The sequence below is a fragment of the Erinaceus europaeus genome, chromosome 12, assembly GCF_950295315.1.
Source record: "Erinaceus europaeus chromosome 12, mEriEur2.1, whole genome shotgun sequence".
NCBI classification, from domain to species: Eukaryota; Metazoa; Chordata; class Mammalia; order Eulipotyphla; family Erinaceidae; genus Erinaceus; species Erinaceus europaeus.
The window spans coordinates 55,452,728-55,478,014 of NC_080173.1; the positions used below are offsets into that span (position 1 = coordinate 55,452,728).

A 25,287-nucleotide genomic window follows, 5' to 3' on the forward strand; every position below is an offset into this window, starting at 1 on the left:
TGCTGTGGTGTGTCTTTCTGAATGAATACATCAACTTGGGAGCAGAGAAACAGTACATATGTAAGGCCCTGTCTCCACAATGTATAAATAAAAATAAAAACAATCACTGGATAAGCATATCTATTAAACATTGAACTAATTTTATCTTGGAGTTGTTGTTTTTGCTTCTTAAAAAATTAATAATTGACTCCCTATAACAGTTTATGTACTATCTTTCATACCATCCCAATTGCTTTTGATACTCTACTCCAAATAGAAGTTAAATTTTAGATTCATGTGCAGTATATTTGGTATTGCCAATGCTCAATTACTTCTCACCAGTTTGAGATAATTTGCAGGTTTTTACCTTTTGCTTTAAGTCCCCGTATTGCTGTCTACTCTCCTCCTCCTATTACAGATAATTCTCCTTTTGATACATTCACCAAACTGTGTTCCTTGCAACCTGTGGGTAATGCTTGTTATTATTTTGTGATTGTTTCACTTTGTGAAGTGTTATGTAGGTATCATTTTACTTTAAAATCCATGATTAATATCTTCTTTCATGGCAGACAAAAGGGGATCTGATGATAAAAAAAGTAGTGTGAAGTCCAGTAGTCGAGAAAAGCAGAGTGAAGACACAAACACTGACTCAAAGGAAAGTGATACTAAGAATGAGGTCAATGGGACCAGTGAAGACATTAAATCTGAAGGTGACACTCAGTCCAATTAAAACTGATCTGATAAGACCTCAGATCAGACAGAGGTAAGTGTATTGTTTCTCACTTTGATTAGGGCTTTTTGTTACTGTTTGACAGTGCAGCGTAAGTATGCACAGATGAAGATGGAACTAAGCCGTGTAAGAAGACATACAAATGCATCTTCTGAAGGAAAAGACAGTGTAGTCCTGCAAAACATTTTGAGGTACATTGTTTTGTCTCAGCTATTTTGTAGCAGACTCGTGCCCCCATTAGTGTGCCTCTTTGGAAATTACTGCCCACCATTGTAATATAGTCGCCATTGAAAGTTAATTATCCTTTTTTTTTTTTTTTAGGGATTTTCCTGTCATTTCTTTTTTTCTTTTTTTAAATAAAAAGGTTGAACTGGTTTTTTTTTTTTTCCTTTTTGGTATTAAGTCCATCTTGTGTTGGTACATTGGCAGAGACATATGCTTTAAAAATTTAATATTTCTGAGGCACATGTTGGACTACTTTGTTTTAATTAAACTGCTAGTGTTTCTTTGTCAAGGATGTTTCTAGTTTTTTGCTTTATTGCCTTGCATTCTAATGCAGTTTGTTCTGTAACTCGAGAGCCAGTAGCATTGGATTGATGGAAGTGTAGGGTTTATGAATTATTGCAGCTGACTACCATACCTCACACAGCGTTGGTGTTGTGAGCGGCCCATGAAAAGCCAAATTAAAAATCAAGGATTCAGTCAAACTAAGCAGGTACTCATGCCAGGTACTCCTTTCTCTACCCACATCCATGTTTGAATGCTATTGCCTGTGATCTTTACGATTAACTGTTGTGTATCTTTTTGTTCTTTACAAGAAGCACAGGGTTTTTTTGTGTATTGCGTGAAAACTATTAAATCAATGTTAACAGAATGGAATTCTTTTTCAACTGTATGTAGGGATGCAGTGGTGCCCAGAATTAGATATCTTTACAGAATTTTAAATACAGTAAACACTTCATATTATTCGCCTTGTTACATTCAATGCAATTCTCAAGTCTATAAGAGGTATGTGTTTAATATTTCCTACTGCGTAGGAGAATTTGCAGTCACCTATAGGTGTATGAGAATATAGTCCCTGATAAACTTAAAGCCACAGTGAATAGCAAGGATAGATACTTTTGATCTGTGAAATGTGAAGAATTGACGAACTGTATGTATAGAATGAACTTGGGTTTTAAAAGAACTACTAAGTCAAATTTTACAAGGGTTCTTAAAACCTATAAATTGTTCATTCTTTGGGCTAGTGGCATGGGGATGCAGTATTTCTAATAAGTACAAATTCATTACCTTGTCGATGGCATTCCTTTTCTAGAACGACAATATGTTTTATCTGTGTGAACCATTCACACATAGGCAAACATACACAGGCACATGGCTTTAAGACCACACTGATGCCTTGATAATTGAAAAATAATGCACACTCCATATACATATGCTAACTAGCCATTAGTGACTGGGCCAACACATAGTCATAAAAATTTGCCTTTTATACATTGCCTAATTATCATTTTTCCCCAAATTTTGCATTGTAGGACTACTGTTCGAAGACTTTTGGAAGAATACTGAAAACGACATAAAGTGAAGATCGGCATTAAAATGAGGTGAAAGAAAGATATAGTGGCATAGAAAAAGTATAAAGCTCAGTTAGTTGTGGTTTTTTAATTATTTTATTTTAAAAATTAATTCAGGACTGATGTGACCTACCAGATTTCAGAACATGTGTTAATAGCATATATGCCACTGAAACCTTAGGTCCTGTATATTTTTTCTTTCCTTTAAGACTTTTTAAGAAATATTACCTAAACATGTGGCTCTTGCTCAGTGTTGAAATGCAAGTTTTCCTTCTTGGACTTTGAAAAATGGGATTAAACATTAGTATTTGTGTGAATCAGACTAAATGGGATTCCATTTTTACAATTCTATACTTAGCCTTTGATTTAGAAGTAAAAATAAAGTATCTGACTTTCTGTTACAAATTTGATTGTCTCTATCATTGACAAGATTTAGTATTAATCTTTTTTAAATAAAAATATTGACTCTGAACTAGTCCCTTGTTTTAAATATGAGGTACAGTGTTAACTAGAAGTGTTGGTGTAGTTTTATTTGATTTGTTCTGTTTAATGACTAGTTTTTATAGAATTTCCACAGTCTGAATGTTTCAATAATGGTGCTTCAGCTTTGGGTGGGTTATGACTAAGTTTGCATTTGCTTTTAGTAGCAAAGATGTACATGAACTTGAATATATTTTTACATCCCTGGGAGATTTCTCTAGCAGTAGAAATGTCAAAGTATCTTTTTTTGGCAAACTAGCATATCTTGTAGATAGGAAATGATGATGTAGAAGAGTATTCAGGAATTTATAACTAGTTTTGGAACTTTGTTTTAAATCCTATATCATGATTCTTGTCACCTGATTTTATCACATTACAGATGTACTCACTACTATGTATAGGACACATCAAACCTATGGTGGGTGTATTATATATATAAAGGATTTTTGAAAAAATAAGTGACTATCTTTGCCACAGCAAAACCGGCAGTATGTTTCTATTTAGCCAGCTTTGCTAACTGTACAAAGGTATTATTTCCAGCTACACAAATCAGCAGTTATTTGTGATTAATAATTTTTAGATATTTCCAGAATGGTACAAATACAGAAAATGAGTAAATGGGTTAAATGACCACAGATTTATGTGGCTCTATCTAGGCATAGAGCTAATACTATTGTAGATTTTCTTAAAATGCCTCCTCCAAGTCTTGGAGGTCATCAGACTGTCATTGGTGCATTGTTTAGTGATGGGAATATGTTTGAGTAATGCATTGGTAGGGAATTTTTGTTAGCAGCTTTGTAGAGTGTAATTATATGAACCTAGGTTGTATAGCCTACTATATATCTGAGCCATTGGGTAGTTAGAAAAGTCATGATGTATTTTTTTCCTATGCAAAAATGTGTTGCAACTTTTGTGACAACCCCATATTATATATATATATATATATATATATACATATGTATATGTATATGTATGATCCTTGGGGGTCATCACTAGTCATATGAGGTTTGTTTATGAAATTGGCAATAAATGCACTTAACCTTCTGCACTACCACCCAGCCCCCGAAATTGGCAATAAATGACTCACGACTTTAGTGAGGCTATGCGACAGACATTCTAGAATGACCAAAGTGATCCTGCAAAGTGATACAAAACAGGTGGATGGATTATCTCTGAGTTTGTGCGGATTAGGGTGAGAAATGATCTTGACACAGTCAGCTACCTCCTAAGCACTACTTTATGTAGTTTTGACAAGATTGTGGTTGTAGGAGTCAAGGACTTACAGTAGTGGTGTACCATATTCTATCACTGAGTATTAAAAGCCGAAAACAAGAAACTTACTTACGTATTAAAGCATTAAATTATTAAGGTATTTAAAATAGCGTATTAGATTGGACATCTAGTTTAGTGGTAGAACTCTTGTTTTTCGAGTGTAAGGTCTTGGGTTCTAACCCTGGAACCACAGAACTAAATTACAAGAATATTTGTGCTCTGCCACATCTAAAATCAAATGAAATTAAGTTTCTTCAGTGACTTTCTAAAGTTTTCATCTCACTGTTGAAACATGAGAATTTAAAGGTGTGCGTGGGGCGTAGTTTTTTTTCTTTCTTTTTTTTTAGAGTATCTATGACTAAGGTCTGGCTTATTCATGAGAATCTAGAAGTTTAGTTTCCACTCCCCAATATGACGCAAGAAATTATTCTTGCTAATTCCATAGGACTCCAATATAGACATCATGCTAATTTATAAAAATATACCAGTTTCTGTCATGCATACTGGCAAAACCTTGAATTGGTTAATGCATATTTTCTTCAAAACCTTATAGGAAATGAGCCAGCTTTGGTCAGTACTCTGTAAGATTAGTATCGGAACAGTCTTGTTTATGTATCTGAGAGGGCCAGGTTATGGTAGTATACCTGGTAGAGTGCACACATTACAGTGTGCTAGGACGGGAATTCAAGCGTCTGGTCCTTACCTGCAGTGGGGAGCTTCACAAGTGGTGAAATAGTACTGCATGTGTCTCTCTCCCTCTACCCCCCCCCCCAAAATTCTGTCTGTACCCAAAATAAATAAAGTACAAATTTTGGTCAGCTCAACATAAAACAGTACAATCAACCCTTTATATTAAAACATATCGCTATTAAGACTAAGTGGGTAGTTTTATATGTAATGCTTGCCCTGTGTTTTCAGAGAACTCTCAAGACATATTCAATCTGTGTTTTATCCTGTATCTGAATAAGAACTCTACCATTTCTTTGAATTAAAATAATTGGATGAGCTTTTCCTTGAATATAGCCAACAGCTATACTGCTTTAATGGCTTCCTGCTTTTTTTTTTTTTTTTTGGTCACCAGGGTTATCACTTTGCATCTACATCCCTACTGTCTGGTGGCCTTCCCCTGCCTACCCATAGAATAGAAAGGGAGGAGACCCAACTGCAGCATTGCTCCAGTTTGTGAAACTTGCTCACCCTGCACTTGAACTCTCCATTGTACTTCTTAAGGGGACCAGTTGAGGCATCCTTATCCCCAAGTTATAGATGCTATGGGTCATCTTATTTTATGATAGGGGGTCTCCCAAGAAACAAACAAAACCAGAATGCTTTGCATTTATTTATAATTTGGAAGAAAACATCTTTCTTGAGCTTAAGATAAAACTCGCCCTTACTGCCTTCTTCCCATATAGCACCACACAGGTGATCTGTCTGCTATCTGATTATAGAGGATAGCCTGCCCCCTTGCCAAGGTGTCTGAACACACTGACAACAGATGGTTGGGTTTGCAACTACTTTTTTTTTTTTTTTTAGTGGTGGTGGTGGGGAATCCACAACGGTTATTGCTGAGGTTTGGTTCCTGCATGGCTCTGCAGTTCTTGGTTGCCACCCCATCCCCCATTTCTTTTTGGAAGAGCGTGAGCTAGGGAAAGAGGCAGAGAGGAGGAGAAACACCTGCAGCATTTTTTATGAAGCTTCCCCCCCTACAGGTGGGAACTAGAGGCTTGAATGAGGTCAGTTGGTACACTACCAGGTGCACCACCCTCCAAACCTCAACTACTTTCTGGTTAAAGGAGATATTAAAACCATACAACTTAGGATGGAGGTGTTTTTGAAGTATTCTTTCTTTTAAAAAATGTGTTGTAGGTGAATTTTGTGAAATCTTTTAACAGTGCATGAAGCAATAATGGACTTGTGTATGCTTTCTGTGAAAAGGGACTTCATTCAGGGTTGATCTGGTTTTCAGTTAAAAGAAAGAAACCTAGGTGTTCACCTAAAAAGATTTATTATTATAATTGTTATGCCTGTGCAGTTTAAGAGAAAATAATAGAAATGTTTAATGAGCTGTGTCTACCTTATTCTCTAGTCCCTCTGTTCTTCCTCTCCAGTTTACTATCATTAACAATTATTCTTGCGTGTGCGTGTGTGTGTGTGTGTGTAGTAGGTAACATAAGCATATATTATAATTATAGATCTTTCCCCCTTGACTTTATTTTATTTGATAAGACAAATCCAGGGGGAAGTTGTTATACCACTTGTGAAGCTTTCCCTCTGCAAGTGTGGATGGTGCTTGGTAACATGCATTTAACCAGGCACATCACCGCCCATCCCACTACCTACCTTTTAAAGAAATGGTTTATCATATGTTTTGAACCTTCCAGTTTACTGTTAGTAGACTTAGAAACTTACTTTGAGACATAGAAGAGCACTCAAAAATTTTTTTCAAGCACTTTTAAACTTTAATGTGATCTTTTAAAAAGTATATTTCAGGTTAATCCAAACACAATTAAATGTATTTTATATTGTATCAAAATTTTAATCTCTTTTAAAAGTGCAGTTGAGAGTTTCATAGTTGATGTTTCTTTCTGATGGCCATCTCAAGTAGATCCCCTTCTTAAAATCTTGTCAACGGATTTAAGGATGTTTAAGAAGAGCTTCTAAAAAGTTTAGCATTTGTTGACTAGGTGTGCCGAACCTGTGTGACCATCTCACTCTTAAGTACATATACTAGAGAACTTTGACTTATGTGCCCGGAGGTATGTGTAAGATTTAAGAATGCCAGCATTGCTTGTAATAGGGGGGAGGGAACAAAACTGGAAGGTCCCCGATATCCATCAGCAGTCTACTACTGGATAAGCATTGTGGTATATCCCTACAATGAAACTCCACAGAAGTCAGCCTGAATGAGAGCTACATATGTGAACACGGATGGATCTCTACTGGTCAGAAAGAGCCCTAGAAGAGTATGTCCCATTTCTGTGAAGGTCAGAAAAGAGGCGGTTAAGTTAAATATATGATAAATGGAGGAAAAAACGACAGCAAGGAAGTTAATGCCAAATTCAATGTAATCATTGCACTGGAGGATGAAGGGAAATGAGATCATGAAGGACACAGGAGGAGCCTTCGAAGGAACTGCTGATGCTCTGTTACTAGAGCTGGCTGGGCGGGTGGGTACTTTCAAAACTGTTCATGTGCTTTGCTTGTATGATATTTCTTAATAAAGTCTAAATTTTAAAAAAGAATCAGAAAAGGTCTTGGTGTAGGTAGTGACTAAATAAAACAGATATATAAACAGTCTGTTCCATGAAATTAGCCCTCCTTCAATGAGTAGCAAATTTAAAAGGTTCTGTGCCTAATTTGGGTCTTAATTGTAGTTCTTTAAGAGCTGGAAACAGGACTTAAGTGCACCTTCTTTATGTGATGCTTTATTTTTATCTTGACACAATTTTCACTTGGATGTCAGCCATGAAGCTGATGCGTTAGTTCTAGGCAGCTTCCAGTAGTATTTTCTCAGATGCATGTGTCCTTACAAGAAGCAAAACTCCTTGGGTGAGAAGAGCCAAACTTCTGACCTGTCCTATTATTAAAAGTTCAGTTGTCATTTCAAGAGTGTTAATTATTTATTTATTACTGAATAGAGACAAATTGAGAGGGAGGGGGGAGTCAGGCGGTAGCGTAGTGGGTTAAGCGCATGTGGCGCAAAGCGCAGGGACCAGTGTAAGGATCCCGGTTTGAACCCCCTGCTCCCCACCTGCAGGGGAGTTGCTTCACAGGCGGTGAAGCAAGTCTGCAGGTGTCTTTCTCTCCCCCTCTGTCTTCCCCACCTCTCCGTCTCTGTCCTATCCAACAATGACAACATCAATAACAACAATAGCTATAACAATAATACACAGGCAACAAAAGGGAATAATTAAAAAAAAAAAAATTGAGAGGCCTGGTCTGGAAAGTGGTATAGTGGTTAAGGAACTAGACTCTCAAGCATGAGGTCCTGAGTTCAATCCCTGGCAGCACATGTACCAGAGTGATGTCTGGCTCTCCTGTCTTTCTCATTAATAAAGTAAATAAAATATTTTTTAAAAAATTGAGAGTCGTGGTCTGGAAAGTGGTATAGTGGTTAAGGAACTAGACTCTCAAGCATGAGGTCCTGAGTTCAATCCCTGGCAGCACATGTACCAGAGTGATGTCTGGCTCTCCTATCTTTCTCATTAATAAAGTAAATGAAATATTTTTTAAAAAATTGAGAGGCGTGGTCTGGAAAGTGGTATAGTGGTTAAGGAACTAGACTCAAGCATGAGGTCCTGAGTTCAATCCCTGGCAGCACATGTACCAGAGTGATGTCTGGCTCTCCTGTCTTTCTCATTAATAAAGTAAATAAAATATATATATATTTTAAAATTTATTTTATTTATTCCCTTTTGTTGCCCTTGTTTTATTGTTGTAGTTATTATTATTGTTGTCGTTGTTGGATAGGACAGAGAAATGGAGAGAGGAGGGGAAGACAGAGGAGGAGAGAAAGACACCTGCAGACCTGCTTCACCGCCTGTGAAGCGACTCCCCTGCAGGTGGGGAGCCGGGGTTCGAACCGAGATCCTTATGCTGGTCCTTGTGCTTTGCGCCACCTGCGCTTAACCCGCTGCGCTACAGCCCGACTCCCAGTAAATAAAATATTTTTTAAAAAATTGAAAGGGGAGGAGAAATAGGGAGAGACACCTGCAGCCGTGCTTCACCACTTAGGAAGCTTTACCCTGCAGGTGGGGACCACAGGCTTGAACCTGGGTCCTTGTGCACTTAGCCAAGTGTGCTACCATCTGGACCCTGAGGTGCATCTATTTTTTTTCCCCCTACTTTTACGGGCACCCTGACATTCTGTTACCTATGTTTGCTCATTAGAAGAGAAAGGTAGCAACGTCCACTGCAAAGGTGTGTAATATTCATGTGACTAAAGTTCTCTCTACCAATCAGCAGTGGCTTCTTAGCCCAGCCATGGTCCCCACATAAGATTTGGATCTCCCCAAAGAGCTTGGAATTTAGCAGGTAAAGTTGTTTCTAACATGTTTAAGTGCTAATAGCTTTGAGAGTACTGAAAAGAGTAGGGGCAGCTCCTCCCAGTGGAGCCTAACCTCTGCAGCCAGATCCTCTATCCTATGGGGAGGGCCTGTGCTCATCAGACACTCCATTACAAATTACTAAAGCCTGTGGACACCTAGGGAATCTAGGTCACTCACATTTAAAAATTGAGAGAACTTTTGACCAGCTCAAGTGGTTTATGGTGGTGCTGGGAATTGAACCTGGGAATGTCTGGGGGCTCAGGCATCAAAGTCTGGCACATGTGGGTCCCCAGATAACTTTAAGGATAATGTTCTGGTGTCCAGTTAGTTTCAATGACTTAAAAGTCTGAAAATGAAGTAAAATAATCCAGTGGAATTGCTCTTTGTTCAGTTTTCACAATATATACATGATGTGAAAGCTACAGTGAAAATTAGCATTGAAACTTCACATTTTGTTTCTTAATCAGCAAAGTTTTTTTTTTGGGGGGGGCAAGGGTAGATAGCATAAAGGTTATGCAAAGAGACTCTCTTGCCTGAGGCTCCAGAGTCCCAGGTTCAATCCCCTGCATCACCATAAGCCAGAGCTGAGTAGTGCTCTGGTTTTTTTAAAAAAAAAAAAATGTGTTTAACTGGGAACGGATATTGAGCCCTCTCAATTATGTTGCTGCCTCTATTGATTTTATTGTAACTAACAACTAAGGGACACTTGGGCTCTGCTACCAAGCTTCCTGACGTTTTAAGTATTTGGATATAGATACATTGAGGGAGAGAGAAAAAGATACAGTACTGTTTCACTACTCCTGAAGTTCTTCTCCTACAAATAGGGGCCAGAGGGTTGAACCCTAGTCCTTATGCATTGTAATGTGTGCTTAACCATGTACAGCACCACCTGGCCCTCTTAGAAATCTTTATTAAATGAAAAAAATCTAGGATCTCACTTTCACAGATTGGTAATCTCAGTTCTATTAACATAGCCCAGAACCAAACGTTCCTTATCCAAAACACTGAGAAAGTAAAAGAAGCTGGCACCTTGACCTCGTGACCTCTGTTGAGCATCAGAATATTGAGTACTGAGTGGAAGGAGCCTAGTAAGGCCACATTCTCATTTGCAGGGCTGATGTACACTACTCTAAGGGGTCTGCACATACTGGGCAAATCACAGATTCAGGCAAACAGACCCTGGCACTTGTTCTTACTAAATGTATGCCTGATTTACCCAAAAGATAAAACAACACTGGGGCCAGGTGGTGGCGCACCTGGTTGAGTGCATGTTATCGTGCGAAAGGACCCGGGTTCGAGCCTCCCGGTCCCTATCTGCAAGGGGAAAGCTTTGCAAGTTGTGAAGCTTGGATGCAGGTGTCTGTCTCTCCCTGTCTTATCACCCCATCCCCTCTCAATTTCTGGCTGTTTCTCTCTAATAAAGATAACAAAACAAAAGCCAAGTCTGATTTGAAGGGATATGTGCACCACCATGTTTCACAATAGCGAAAACTTGGAAACAACCAAAAAGCCCTTTAGCAGATGACTAGATAAAAAAGTTATGGGAGGGTGGGGGAAATAGCATAATGGTTTTACAAAAAGACACTCATGCCTGAGGCTTTGAAGTCTCAGTTTCAATCCCCCTTCTCCCATAAAACAGCTGAACAGTGCTCTGGTTTAAATTTATATATGACATATACTCAATGAAATATTTACTCAGCAAAAACAAGCAATACTGTGTCTTTTGGGCTGAAGTGGATGAAATTAGAGAAGCTTATGCTTAGTGAGGTAAGAAGGTATAAAACAATGGTTTCACTCATCTGCAGAATATGGAGAATTGAACATAAGAATATGAAACTATAGTGTATCTGTGGGGGTGGGGCACAGGCTTTTAGTGATGGGAGTGGTGAGGAAGGAAGAAACATAGTTATACACATCTTTTTGGATGGGTGTGCTTGGTTGTATAGGATAATGTTCCCAGGAAAGGAATTGCAGGGTCATAGGGTAAGTCCATTTCTAGCCTTCTGAGAATTCCTCAGACTGCTCTCCACAGAGGTTAAAAAACGGGGGGGGGGGGGGGGGGGGTTGCTCAGGCGGTAGTGCAGCAGGTTAAGCGCACATGACGCAAAGCTCAAGGACCAACAAAAGGATCTCGGTTTGAGCCCCCGGCTCCCCACCTGCAGGGGAGTTGCTTCACAAGCGGTGAGGCAGGTGTCTATCTTTCTCTCCCACTCTCTTCATTTCTCTCTGTCCTATCCAACAACAACAACAATAACTACAACAATAAAACAACGGCAACGAAAGGGAATAAATAAATGAAAAATCTATACCTGCTTGAGATTTAATTTTTACCATCAGGACTACCAGTGGGGCTTGGTGCCTGCATGACTCCACCACCATTCTCAGTGGCCTTTAAACATCCCCTCCATACACATATTTCCCCCAATAGAAATAGGGAGAAAGACAACTGAAGCAGCCCTACTCCCTCAATCCTGCCAGGTAGGGACCAGGTCCCATCGAATGACAATGTACACTTTTCTGGGTGTACTAACACCCATTCCTTTACCCCCCCTTTTTTTTTTGTCTTTTGCCCTTTAAATCTTTTTTTTTTAAATTTATTTAATTTTTTAAAATGTATTTATTGGGGAATTAATGTTTCACATTCAACAGTAAATACAATAGTTTGTACATGCATAACATTCCCCAGTTTCCCATTTAACAATACAACCCCCACTATGTCATTCTTCATCTTTCATGGACCTGTATTCTCCCCACCCACCCACCCCAGAGTCTTTTACTTGGGTGCAGTATGCCAATTCCATTTCAGGTTCTACTTGTGTTTTCTCTTCTGATCTTGTTTTTCAACTTCAGCCTGAGAGTGAGATCATCCCATATTCATCCTTCTGTTTCTGACTTATTTCACTCAACATGATTTTTTTCAAGGTCCATCCAAGATCGGCTGAAAACGGTGAAGTCACCATTTTTTACAGCTGAGTAGTATTCTATTGTGTATATATACCACAACTTGCTCAGCCACTCATCTGTTGTTGGACACCTGGGTTGCTTCCAGGTTTTGGCTATTAAAAATTGTGCTGCCAAGAACATATGTGTACACAGATCTTTTTGGATGGATGTGTTGAGTTCCTTAGGATATATCCCCAGGAGAGGAATTGCAGGGTCATAGGGTAGGTCCATTTCTAGCCTTCTGAGAGTTCTCCAGACTGTTCTCCATAGAGGTTGGACCAATTGACATTCCCACCAGCAGTGCAGGAGGGTTCCTTTGACCCCACACCCTCTCCAGCATTTGCTGCTGTTACCTTTTCTGATGTATGACATTCTCACAGGAGTGAAGTGATATCTCATTGTTGTCTTGATTTGCATTTATCTGACAATTAGAGACTTGGAGCATTTTTTCATGTGTTTCTCGGCCTTTTGGATCTCTTCTGTGGTGAATATTCTGTCCAAGGCCTCCCCCCATTTTTGGGTGGGGTTATTTGTTGTCTTGTTGAGTCTGGCAAGCTCTTTATATATGTTGGTTATTAAACTCTTGTCTGATGTATGACATGTAAAGATCTTCTCCCATTCTGAGAGGGGTCTCTTGGTTTGGGTAGTGGTTTCTTTTGCTGTGAAGAAGCTTTTTAATTTGATGTAGTCCCATAGGTTTATACTTGCCTTAGTCTTCTTTGTAAGTGGATTCGTTTCATTGAAGATGTCTTTAAAATGTATGCGGAAAAAAGTTCTGCCAATATTTTCCTCTAAGTTTTTGATAGTTTGTGGTCTAACATCCAAGTCCTTGATCCACTTGGAATTTACTTTTGTATTTGGTGAATACAGTGATTCAGTTTCATTCTTCTGCATGTTTCAACCCATTGTTTCCAACACCATTTTTTGAAGAGACTCTGCTTTCCCCATGTAATAGTCTGGGCCCCTTTGTCAAAGATTAGATGTCCATAGGTGTGGGACCTCATTTCTGGGCTCTCAATTCTATTCCACTGGTCAGTGTGTCTATTCATGTTCCAGTACCAAGCAGTTTTGATGACAATGGCCCTATAATAGTTTGAGATCTGGGAGTGTGATGCCTCCGGTTCTGTTCTTTTTTCTCAAGATTGTTTTGGCAATTCTAGGTCTTTTCTGGTTCCAGATAAACATTTGTAGCATTTTTTCTATTCTAAAAAATGTGCTTGGGATCTTGATTACCCCCCTTTTTTAAAATCTCCCTCAGCTCTAGCTTATAATGCTGGAGAATGAACTTGGAACTTAGGAGCCTAAGGTATGAAAGTCTTGCATAACTGTTACGCTTTGTCCTTAGTCCACAGTTCTTTTGGCACAGATTTATTTATGATAGGGAACCAGAGCATCACTCTGGAACATGCAATGCCAGAAATATATATATATATATTTATTGTCAGAAAGCAGAAAGATGCATGCACAAAGCTACTGCTCAGCTCTGGCTTATAGTGCTGCTGGGGATTTAACCTGGGACCTTGACGACTAAGGCATGAAAGCACAACCATTGTGCTATTTGCCTTACAACTTAAAAATAGGAAGGGGAGTCGGGTGGTAGCGCAGCAGGTTAAGCGTACGTGGCATGAAGCGCAAGGACGTGTAAGGATTCTGGTTTGAGCCCCGGCTCCCCACATGCAGGGGAGTCGCTTCACAAGTGGTGAAGCAGGTCTACAGATGTCTATCTTTCCCCCGTTTTGTCTTCCCCTCCCCTCTCCATTTCTCTCAGTCTTACCTAACAATGACAACATCAATTAACAATAATTACTACAACAAAAGGGAGAATAAAAAAAAAGTGGGGAGTCGGGCAGTAGTGCAGCGGGTTAAGTGCACATGGCGCAAAGCGCAAGGACTGGACCGCCGTAAAGATCCCCCCCACTTGCAGGAGAGTTGCTTCATAGGTGGTGAAGCAGGTCTGCAGGTGTCTGTCTTTCCCCCTCTGTCTTCCCCTCCTCCATTTCTCTGTCCTATCCAAAAACGACTACAACAATAAAACCAACAAGGGCAACAAAAGGGAATAAATAAACATTTAAAAAAAATTACAGTGGTCCAGGAGGTGGCGTGCTGGGCTGGCTTCATGGGAGAGAGGATCCAGGAACTTGTGGCGGCGGTAATACAATTCTTTATTCACAAGGGAGCGCCTCAGAGTCCCTTGGGTGTGAGCACAGCGGGTTAAGACATGTGGCGCCAAACCACAATGGCCGCCTCCCGCTCTGCACGCCAGCCCTTCTCCAGGTCAGGACAGGGAGAGAAAAGAGGAAGAGAAGAAGACAACAAAACCAGGAACAGAAGTGGGTTTTACGGGATAAAACTGGAAATGGCTAGGAAAGGGGGTGGAGAGAAGCAAAAGGCATGCTAGGAAAGTGGAAGTGTCCTTAGCAACTGTTGTGATGGTTTTAACTGGTGGGATTAATATACCCTGCAGGAAGGTGGGTCTTGAGGTAGAAAGAAGATAGATCAGGCAAAACAATGATTATGTAAATAGGCCATACTATCAGCAATGGAGCAGGGGGAGCGGGTTTAATACCCAACAGTGGCGCAGTGGATAAGGCATTGGACTCTCAGGCATGAGGTCCGGAGTTCAATCCCTGGCAGCACATGTACCAGAGTGATGTCTAGTTCTTTCTCCTATCATTTCTCATGAATAAATAAAATCTTTAAAAAAATTTTTGAGATCTTTATAAAGAAGAACCATTGTGTGACTGGCACATTCTATACTAGGGCTGGAACTTGAGAACTCAAGTTTGAGAATCTGTTAAACTTACTGGGCCACCTTACATTATAATAACTCTTTGCAAAAGGTACTTGCATTCTCTACTGCTCCACCTTTGTAGTCACTGCTGCAGTTCAGCAGTTTCTAATGTTCTGCATTGCTCTGGGTTAACCCCTGGTTTACAGAAGCTTACCTTTAGTGGACATTTTCAACAATGCCAATTATCACAGCAGAGATGATCCTGAGAACTGAGTAGAGGATTTTCAATGTCAAACCTACACTTAGGTTTATGACATTAGAGAACTGGGCAGGCAGGGGTAGATAGCATAATGGTTATGCAAAGAGACTCATGCCTGAGGCTCTTAAGTACCAGGTTCAATTCCTTGCACCACCATAAACCAGAGCTGAACAGTGCTCTGGTGAAAAAATAAACTGGGGAGTTGGGCGGTAGCACAGCGGGTTAAGTGCATGTGGTGCCAAGTGCAAGGACCGGCGTAAGGATCCCAGTTCGAGCCCCCAGCTCCCTACCTGCAGGGGAGTCACTTCCTTCACAAGTGGTAAAGCAGGTCTGCAGGTGTCATCTTTCTCTCCCCCTCTGTCTTCCCCTCCTCTCTCCATTTCTCTCTGTCCTATCCAACGATGATGACATCAGTAACAACAACAACTACAAGAATAAAAAGGGCAACGAAAGAGGAAAAAAAATCTAGGACTTTAAAGCTGTAAGTTGTTACAGAGGACTGTTCACCAGGTAGAGCACCTGTCCTGCCATGAGTGCACCCTCGGTGTGAGTCCCAGCACCACATGGGAGTGCCATGCACTGGGAGCAGCTTCTGCGCTGTGGTGTCTTCCTCCAAAGGACTGAATGAAATTGAAATCATGCATGCACAAGGTTCAGGCCCTTTAAAAAAACAGTAAGTGCTGTGAGTGTTTCTATCACCTTGGGCATGTGAGAGTCATCTGTGCCTTGTTAGTTACTTGGAAAGCTCTAAGGAACTATATCACACTTTTGAAGAGACCATTGTACCAAACAAAATTTGTGCAGAGGTGCAAACTACTCCATAGCTTTGTACTGCATTTCTCTGGGTCTTCAAGATGAGGGCTAAGTCCTGAGAAATAGGGGTGATCTTACCTTTTTTTAAAAAATTTATTATTTTATTTATTTATTCCCTTTTGTTGCCCTTGTTTTATTGTTGTAGTTATTATTATTGTTGTTGTCGTTGTTGGATAGGACAGAGAGAAATGGAGAGAGGAGGGGAAGACAGAGAGGAGGAAAGAAAGATAGACACCTGCAGACCTGCTTCACCGCCTGTGAAGCGACTCCCCTGCAGGTGGGGAGCCGGGGTTTGAACCGGGATCTTTATGCTGGTCCTTGTGCTTTGCGCCACCTGCACTTAACCCGCTGCGCTACAGCCCGACTCCCCCTTACCTTTTTTTTTTGTTGTTGGCGGGGAGGGGGGTGAGAGTTGAGGTGGGGAGCACTGATATCAAGTGAATCTTCAAACCTACTGTACTAAAGAAACCGTTTAATCTGAAGGTGGAGGAAACCAAATGGAGGTGTAGCTGCAACACTGGAGGACTGAGGCCTCTTCTAGACAGTGGACTTGGCATTCATCACCTGGGTTAGTTGACAGCTGTGTGTTTGAACCTTCTTGTTTATATTGATCCAAGAAAGAATGACAAGAGGGAAGTTGAGAAATGTCAGCACTTTAGCAGACATTCTCTGTTGGATCTGCAGAGAATCTGTACTGGGTAATGATGCCCCAGCTCTACTTCCTGCTCCACAACTCCTCTTCAAGGGAAAAAAAAAAGTCATGAAAGGGCAGTAATTACATTCCAACTTGAAGAGTAATTTTCTTTAATCACCACCCAAATCATGAAAAGCAGCTGAGACAGTATTTTTAAGTGGTGCGTAATCTGGGGAAGAAATATTTATAATCTATGTGCTTAACTCATTTTGGCTTCATTATTTTTGGCACTGTGTACTTGGGTCTCCAGTTTTCTTGTAAAGTTTTATACAGTTCTAAGAAGTTTTCTCAACTAAGGGCCAGCAAGACAGTTCACTTAGGAGGGTGCCTGCTTTGTAGGTTCAAGCCCTTTGGCACCCATGACACTGGGAGGAACTGTGGTGGTGTGGTGCATTTCTCTCTTCCTGTCTGAATAAAAGTCAATCCAGAGCAGTGGACCACCAGCAAAAACAAAAAATTTGTTCAAAACTTCCTTCAACCAGAAGGAAGAGGAATAAATGTACATTACAGAATACTTTCCAGGTGCCAGGCCTTTTACATACTTGATTCTTAGCACATCCACCCCAAATGTTGAAAGCTTCCTCTGCTCCAGGCAGTCTGAAGCCCTGAGGTGAAGTTTCAAATAAAGACAAAGCGATCTCAGTCCTGGAGTTTACAGGCTAGCAGCAGAGCTGTTAATCAAGTAACCTTTCAAATACATGTTGAATCACAATCGCAGGATGTTGAGGGCAGCACATTTAGTTGGATGAGAGCATGGAAGGGGTCTGAAGGTCTTGGAGGCCAGGCATTTGGGTTGAAAGAAGAGTAGGCATGTCGAGATCAGAGGGAGGGAGAAGGTTGTCCAGGACCCTGTGTGGATAGGAAGAGAGGTGCTCATGAGTAAAGAAAAGGAGCTCAATGTGGCTTTGGGGCAGGAATGTGAAAAATCAAATGAGACTGAGCAGCCAGAAGATGGGATGGATGTGGGCCTGTCAGTTGGGTGGCCACCAGTCATGAAAATACACTCGCAGAGAAAGATGCACATTGTATTTCAAGGGCCAAAACAAATCCTAAAAATTTCATTTTGTTGGTTATATGTTAAAATTATAGCTTTTGGGGTTATATGTTAAAATAATAATACCAGCCTCTGTCCCCTACCAGCAGGGAGAAAGCTTCATGAACAATGAAAGCAGTGCTATAAGTATCCCTCCTAATTCCTCCGTCTTTCCTCTCAGTCTCTCTCTATCTTTATCCAAAAAGTGAATAAAAAATAAACATAGGGAGTTGGGCTGTAGCGCAGCGGGTTAAGCGCACATGGCGCAAAGCGCAAGGACTGGCGCAAGGATCCCAGTTCGAGCCCTGGCTCCCCACCTGCAGGGGAGTCTCTTCACAGGCAGTGAAGCAGGTGCAGGTGTCTGTCTTTCTCTCCCCCTCTCTGTCTTCCCCTCCTCTCTCCATTTCTCTCTGTCCTATCCAACAACGATGACAACAACAATAACTACAACAATAAAACAACAAGGGCAACAAAAGGAAATAAAATAAATATTTTTAAAAAATTAAAAAAATAAAATAAACATTGAGGGAGTCAGGTGGTAGCACAGTGGGTTAAGTGCATGTGGTGCAAAGCACAAGGACCGGTTTAAGGATCCTGGTTTGAGCCCCCGGCTCCCCACCTGCAGGGGAGTCGCTTCACAGGTGGTGAAGCAGGTCTGCAGGTGTCTGTCTTTCTCTCCCCCTCTCTGTCTTCCCCTTCTTCATTTCTCTCTGTCCTATCCAACAACGACATCAATAACAACAACAATAATTACAACAATAAAACAAGGACAACAAAAGGGAATAAATAAATATTTGAAAAATAGACATTGAAATGATAGCCTTGATAAATTGGGAGGAGTGAGTGACTTTGCTAAGGGGGGTCAGGCTGTAGCACAGTGGGTTAAGTGCATGTGGTGCAAAACTTGAGGATCAAATCCTGGTTCAAGCCCCCGCTCCCCACCTGCAGAGGGGTTGTTTCACAAGTGGTGAAGCAGGTCTGCAGGTGTTTGTCTTTCTCTCCCCATCTCTATCTTCCCCTCCTTTCTCCATTTCTCCCTGTCCTGTCAGGCAACAACAACAACAATAATAACCACAACAATGATAAAAACAAGGGCAACACAAAAGGAAAATAAATAAAATATTAAAAAAAAAAAAGAATTGATACCAAGGCTATCACTAGGTTCAGTGCCTGCATGACCTCTGAATGACCCATGCTCCTGGCATCTGTTTCTTCTAGATAAAAGGGCTGAGAGAGATGGGTAAAGAGAGAAACAGATGCCACAGCACTGCTCCTCTCAGATATTGTTCCCATCTGATGAGCCAATGCTTAAGCTTGAGCATGGTGGGTCACCTGCCAGCCCCTTTTTATTTTGTTTTATTATTATTTAAAAAATTAAAATATATTTTATTTATTAGTGAGAAAGGAGGAGAGAGAGAAAGAACCAGACATCACTCTGGTACATGTGCTGCCAGGGATTGACCTCAGGACCTCATGCTTGAGAGTCCAATGCTTTATCCACTGTGCCACCTCCCAGACCACCCAACCCCTTTTTATTTAGTTAATCTGTTAGTTTATTTATGAGAGAAACAGAATTCTAGTCTGATACATGTCACACCTAGAATCGAACTTAGGCTCTCATGCTCAGAGGTCAGATGGTGTACCTGCTGCTATACCACCTCCCTCTCATTGGAGTGAATAAATCTAATTTTATGTTTCTACTTTTTTTGATATGGCTACCAGAAAACTAGTATGTATTTCAATTACATAGTATTATTGAAGAGTTTATTGTTGAAGAGTTTATTATTGAAGGTTTAGGTGAAAAGTTTTTGTCTTAAAAATTTTTTTTTATTATTTATTTTCCCTTTTGTTGCCCTTGTTTTATTGTTGTAGTTATAATTGTTGTTGTTGCTGATGTTGTCGTTGTTGGATAGGACAGAGAGAAATGGATTTAGGAGGGGTAGACTCTCGAGGGGGAGAGAAAGAGAGACATCTGCAGACCTGCTTCACTGCTTGTGAAGCGACTCCCCTGCAGGTGGGGAGCCAGGGGCTTGAACCAGGATCCTTACACCGGTCCTTGCACTTTGTGCCATGTGCGCTTAACCCGCTGTGCTACCACGTGACCCCCTTTAAAAAATTTTTTATTTATTATTAGATAAAGACAGAAATTGAGAGGAGATAGGGAGAGAGAGAGAGAGAGAGAGACCTATAGCTCTGCTCCACCATTCATGAAGCTTTTCCTCTTCAAGCGGGGACCAGAAGCTCGAACCTGGGTCCTTATATACTGTAATGTGTATGCTTACCCAGGTGTACCACTGCCTGACCCCAAAGGTTTTAGTCTTTAATCTGGAATAATGCCACACCATTTGACACTTTTTGTCAGCATGTTGCCATAACCTGATTTATATTTGGGAAAAGAAAAAAAGTACCATAACCTCACTGTCCTCAGTCTGTGAGATGTAGACATTACTATTCACATTCACAGATAAGAAAGTTGAGAGACACCTGCAGAAGGATTCTACTTCTGGAGGCGGAGCTACGAGCAGCAGATCACTTTCTCTCCTCTCCTCTCCCGGATCAACTAGGAATACCAAAGGAGACCACCCGGACCGAAACAGGACAGGACTAGAATGACTACAGGAACCCAGTAAATCACCCGTGAGTACAAACATGCGTGGCTGGTGACAGAGAGGAGAGAGGGGCCTAAGGAGAGATTAAGTGGCTGCTAACAGTTCAACAGTTTATAGTGGAGACACCACCTCCAGTCTGCTCCACAACAAGGGGACAGCTGAAGGGAGGAAAGGACTCCCCAGAGACTCACTAAGTGCAACTCTGAGTCTCCATTGCTACTACCCTCAGAATCTGGAGCAGCAACAGGGAGGGACACCAGGGGACAGAGATCTAACCAGGAAACTCAGGAGAAGACCTATACCTTGGTGGCATAGCTGAGGGGCTGTGAAAGTCTCTTTGCATAACCACTGGATTATCTCTGCCACACCCTGCTTTATCTCTTGGTCAGGAGTCAGTGATTAAACTAAGAAGCCTATTGATAGTTTAAAAGGCCTCAGGCTCCCATAGCCTACAGGGAAGAAAAAAAAAGAGGCTTTTACACCACTGAGCTCCAACTCAGGGATTGAAAAAACTGTTAACATATATAAAATGGTTAAAACAACAAGAAAAAATAATGGAGACTCGAACCAGGACAAGAGTCCAGCTAAAAGTCCTCTAGACGGTGAAGCACAAAACAACAAGTTCAACATCCAAACATTAGCGAAGGAAATAATAATAGGAGTGAGTAAAGAATTTGAAAAAATTGTAATCAGAAATGCAGGAACAACAAATGAGAAAATGGAAGAAAATTCTAATTATCTCATGGTTATTAGAGAGCTGAAAGCTGAAATCACTGAGCTAAGAAGGCAACTAGCTGAACAAGCTAAAACAGTATCAGAGCAGGGCAACAAAATAGATGAACTCCAGAAAGCAGTAGAGGGCAGAGAGAATAGAATCTATGAGGCTGAAGACAGAATTAGCAAGATTGAGGATGAATTAGAGACAACTAAAAAAGAAGAGATCTCAAAAAGAGATTAAGAGATGCTGAAAACAACAACAGAGTCCTATGGGATGACTTCAAAAGAAACAATATACGCATTATTGGCTTACCAGAGGAAGAAAGAGAAGGAGAGGAAGAAAGCATTCTCCAGGCCATAATAGCTGAACATTTCTCTAGTCTAGACAACACCAAAGACATAAAGATTCAAGAAGCCCAGAGGGTCCCAAACAGAATTAACCCAGATCTAAAGACACCAAGACATGTCATACTTAGATTGGAAAGGAATAAGGATAAAGAAAGGATCCTCAAGGCTGCAAGAGAAAAACAAAGAGTCACCTACAAAGGAAAACCCATAAGATTAGCAGCAGACTTCTCCATACAAACACTACAGGCCAGAAGAGAATGGGAAGATATCTATCGAGTGCTCAATGAGAAAGGCTTTCAGCCAAGAATACTATATCCTTTTTTTTTTTTTTTGATTTCTTTTTTTAATTTCATTATTGGGAAATTAGTGGTTACAGTTAACAGTCAAAAAAATACAATAGTTTGTACATGTGTATGATTTCTCAGTTTTCCACATAACAATTCAAACCCTACTCTGTCTTCAAGGACCAGAACCCTCCCCTCCAGCCCAGAGTCATTTACTTTGGTGCAATATACCAAAGTATACTATTACATTATGTGTATAGATCAAAGTATTATGTATGGAACACAGGGTGGGATTAATTCTGGAGACCAAGATGACTTAGTATGTGTCTAATGGGACACCTCAGGTAGAAAACTCATGAGAAGGGGAAATGGATATTTATAGAAGTTCAAGAATGAAGAGGCCCTGAGAATACTATATCCTGCTAGACTGTCATTCAGACTAGATGGAGGCATCAAAACCTTCTCAGACAAGCAACAGTTGAAGGAAGCAACCATCACCAAGCCTGCCCTGAAAGAAGTTCTGAAAGGTCTCCTATAAACAACCAGAACACCACAAATAGGACATATATCAAAACACTCTAAAACTCTTCAAGAATGGCGTTAAAATATCTTCAATCTTTGATATCAATAAATGTCAATGGCCTGAATTCACCTATTAAAAGACACAGAGTAGGAAGATGGATCAGAAAACACAACCCAACAATATGTTGTCTACAGGAAACTCACCTAACTCAACAAGACAAACACAGACTTAAAGTGAAAGGATGGAAAACTATCATACAAGCCAATGGCCCACAAAAAAGGGCAGGAGCAGCTATTCTCATATCTGACATGATAGACTTTAAAATAGATAAGATTAAAAAAGATAGGAATGGACACTTAATGCTCAGAGGATTAGTCAATCAAGAGGACTTAACAATTATTAATATCTATGCACCCAATGAGAAGCCATCTAAATACATCAAACTTCCACTGAAAGAGATACAGTAATATATTAACAGTAACACAATCATAGTAGGGGACTTCAATACCCCACTCTCTCAACTTGACAGATCATCCAGGAAGAAAATCAGTAAAGACATAAGGGAGCTAAATGAAGAGATAGATAAACTAGAACTATTGGACACTTTCAGAGTCATTCATCCCAAGAAACTGGAATACACATTTTACTCAAATCCACATGGGTCATTTTCAAGGATAGACCATATGTTAGGCCACAAAGACAGCATCAGCCAATTCAAGAGCACTGAAATCATCCCAAGCATCTTCTCAGACCACAGTGGAATTAAACTAACACTTAACAATCAACAAAAGATTAGTAACAGTCCCAAAATGTGGAAGCTCAACAGTACACTTCTTTTTTTTTATTTTTTATTTAAGAAAGGATTAGTGAACAAAAGCATAAGGTAGGAGGGGTACAACTCCACACAATTCCCACCACCCAATCCCCATAACCCACCCCCTCCCATGGTAGCTTTCCCATTCTCTATCCCTCTGGGAGCATGGACCCAGGGTCGTTGAGGGTTGCAGAAGGTAGAAGGTCTGGCTTCTGTAATTGCTTCCCCGCTGAACATGGGCGTTGACTGGTCGGTCCATACCCCCAGTCTGCCTCTCTCTTTCCCTAGTAGGGTGTGTCTCTGGGGAAGCTGAGCTCCAGGACACGTTGGTGGGGTAACAGTACACTTCTTAACAACTTCTGGGTCAAAGAGGAAATCAAGGAAGAAATCAAAATGTTTCGAGAGTTCAATGAAAATGAAGACACAAGCTATCAAAATATTTGGGACACAGCTAAAGCAGTCCTAAGAGGGAAGTTCATAGCTATACAAGCACACATTAGGAAGCAAGAAAAAGCACAAATAAAAAGCCTGATTGCATATCTTAAAGACCTAGAAGAAGAACAACAAAGGAATGCTAAAGCAACCAGAAGGACAGAAATCACTAAAGTTAGGGCAGAAATAAATAACATTGAGAATAGGAAAACCATACAAAAGATCAATGAAAGTAAATGTTGCTATATATACACAATGGAATACTACTCAGCTGTAAAAAATGGTGACTTCACTGTTTTCAGCCGATCTTGGATGGACCTTGAAAAAATCATGTTGAGTGAAATAAGTCAGAAACAGAAGGATGAATATGGGATGATCTCACTCTCAGGCCGAAGTTGAAAAACAAGATTAGAAAAGAAAACACAAGTCGAACCTGAAATGGAATTGGAGTATTACATCAAAGTAAAAGACTCTGGGGTGGGTGGGTGGGTGGGGAGAATACAGGTCCATGAAAAATGATGAATGAAATAGTGGGGGTTGTATTGCTAAATGGGAATCTGGGGAATGTTATGCATGTAAAAAAAAAAAAAAGAAGTAGAAACGCAAAGCAGAAATTGACTGAGTTTGGAGTATGGCACCAAAGTAAGAAAGCAGAAGTATACTAGAGTTTGCAGTGAGTACCTCCCTAATACTTCCTCTCCACTTTTCCAAGCTTTGGGTCCATGATTGCTCAACAATTTGTTTGGCTTTGTATGTTAACTCTCTTTTCAGTCACCAGGTTCCAGGTGTCATCAGGATGCCGGCCAGACTTCCCTGGATTGAAGACACCACCAATGTGTCCTGGAGCTCAGCTTCCCCAGAGACCCGTCCTACTAGGGAAAGAGAGAGGCAGACTGGGAGTATGGACCGACCAGTCAACGTCCATGTTCAGCGAGGAAGCAATTACAGAAGCCAGACCTTCTACCTTCTGCAACCCTCAATGACCCTGGGTCCATGCTCCCAGAGGGATAGAGAATGGGAAAGCTATCGGGGGAGGGGGTGGGATATGGAGATTGGGCGGTGGGAATTGTGTGGAGTTGTACCCCTCCTACCCTATGGTTTTGTTAATTAATCCTTTCTTTAATAAAAAAAAAAGAAAGAAAGTAAATGTTGGTTCTTCGAAAGAGTAAACAAAATCGAAAAACCTTTAGCCAGACTCACAAAACAAAAAAAGGAGAAGACCCAAATAAATCGGATAGTAAATGAAAGAGGAGATATCACAACAGTCACCGCAGAAATTCAACATATCATGCGAGGCTTCTATGAACAACTATGTGCCACCAAGCTAGAGAACCTGGAAGAAATGATTTCCTAGATACCTACCAACTTCCAAAACTAAGTAAAGAGGCAGTGGATAACATGAACAGGCCCATCACAGCTAATGAAATTGAAACAGTTATCAAAAATCTTCCCAAAAATAAAAGTCCTGGACCAGATGGTTTTACAAATGAATTCTACAAAACTTTCAAAGGAGAACTAATACCTCTACTTTTAAAAGTCTTCCAGAAGATTGAAGACACTGGAATACTCCCTGCCAGCTTCTATGAAGCCAACATCACCCTGATACCAAAAGCAGACAGGGACACAACCAAAAAAGAAAACTACAGACCAATATCTCTGATGAACATAGATGCAGAAATATTGAACAAAATTCTAGCCAACCGGATACAGCAGTATATCAAAAAGATTGTTCATCATGACCAAGTGGGGTTAATCCCAGACATGCAAGGTTGGTTTAATATACGTAAATCAATCAATGTGATCCACCACATCAACAAAAGCAAGACCAAAAACCACATGGTCATATCAATAGATGCAGAGAAAGCCTTTGACAAAATCCAACATCCCTTTATGATCAAAACACTACAAAAAATGGGAATAGATGGAAAATTCCTGAAGAGAGTGGAGTCTATATATAGCAAACCTACAGCCAACATCATACTCAATGGTGAAAAACTGGAAGCA

The 25,287-nt window shown here is 40.5% G+C and overlaps 1 protein-coding gene and 1 long non-coding RNA gene across 5 annotated transcripts in view; both read left to right on the forward strand.

Annotated features, from left to right (window-relative positions):
* Positions 1–2,755, forward strand: part of LUC7L3 (LUC7 like 3 pre-mRNA splicing factor) — a 29,252-nt gene extending 26,497 nt beyond the window's left edge. For 2 of the 4 annotated variants that reach the window (XM_016189329.2, XM_060203746.1), the window contains 2 exons: positions 549–689; positions 795–2,755. In XM_016189329.2, the coding sequence (XP_016044815.1) occupies positions 549–689; positions 795–985 (332 nt within the window). In that variant the 3' untranslated portion in view covers positions 986–2,755. Of the gene's footprint in view, positions 1–548; positions 743–794 lie in introns of all 4 variants that reach the window. The other 2 variants (XM_060203745.1, XM_007525563.3) reach the window with 2 other exon arrangements.
* A 12,725-nt stretch (positions 2,756–15,480) lies between these two features.
* Positions 15,481–18,045, forward strand: LOC132541966 (uncharacterized). The gene is made up of 2 exons (XR_009553080.1): positions 15,481–15,689; positions 17,667–18,045. It is a non-coding gene; the product is annotated as an uncharacterized LOC132541966 (long non-coding RNA).
* The last annotated feature ends 7,242 nt before the right edge of the window (positions 18,046–25,287 follow it).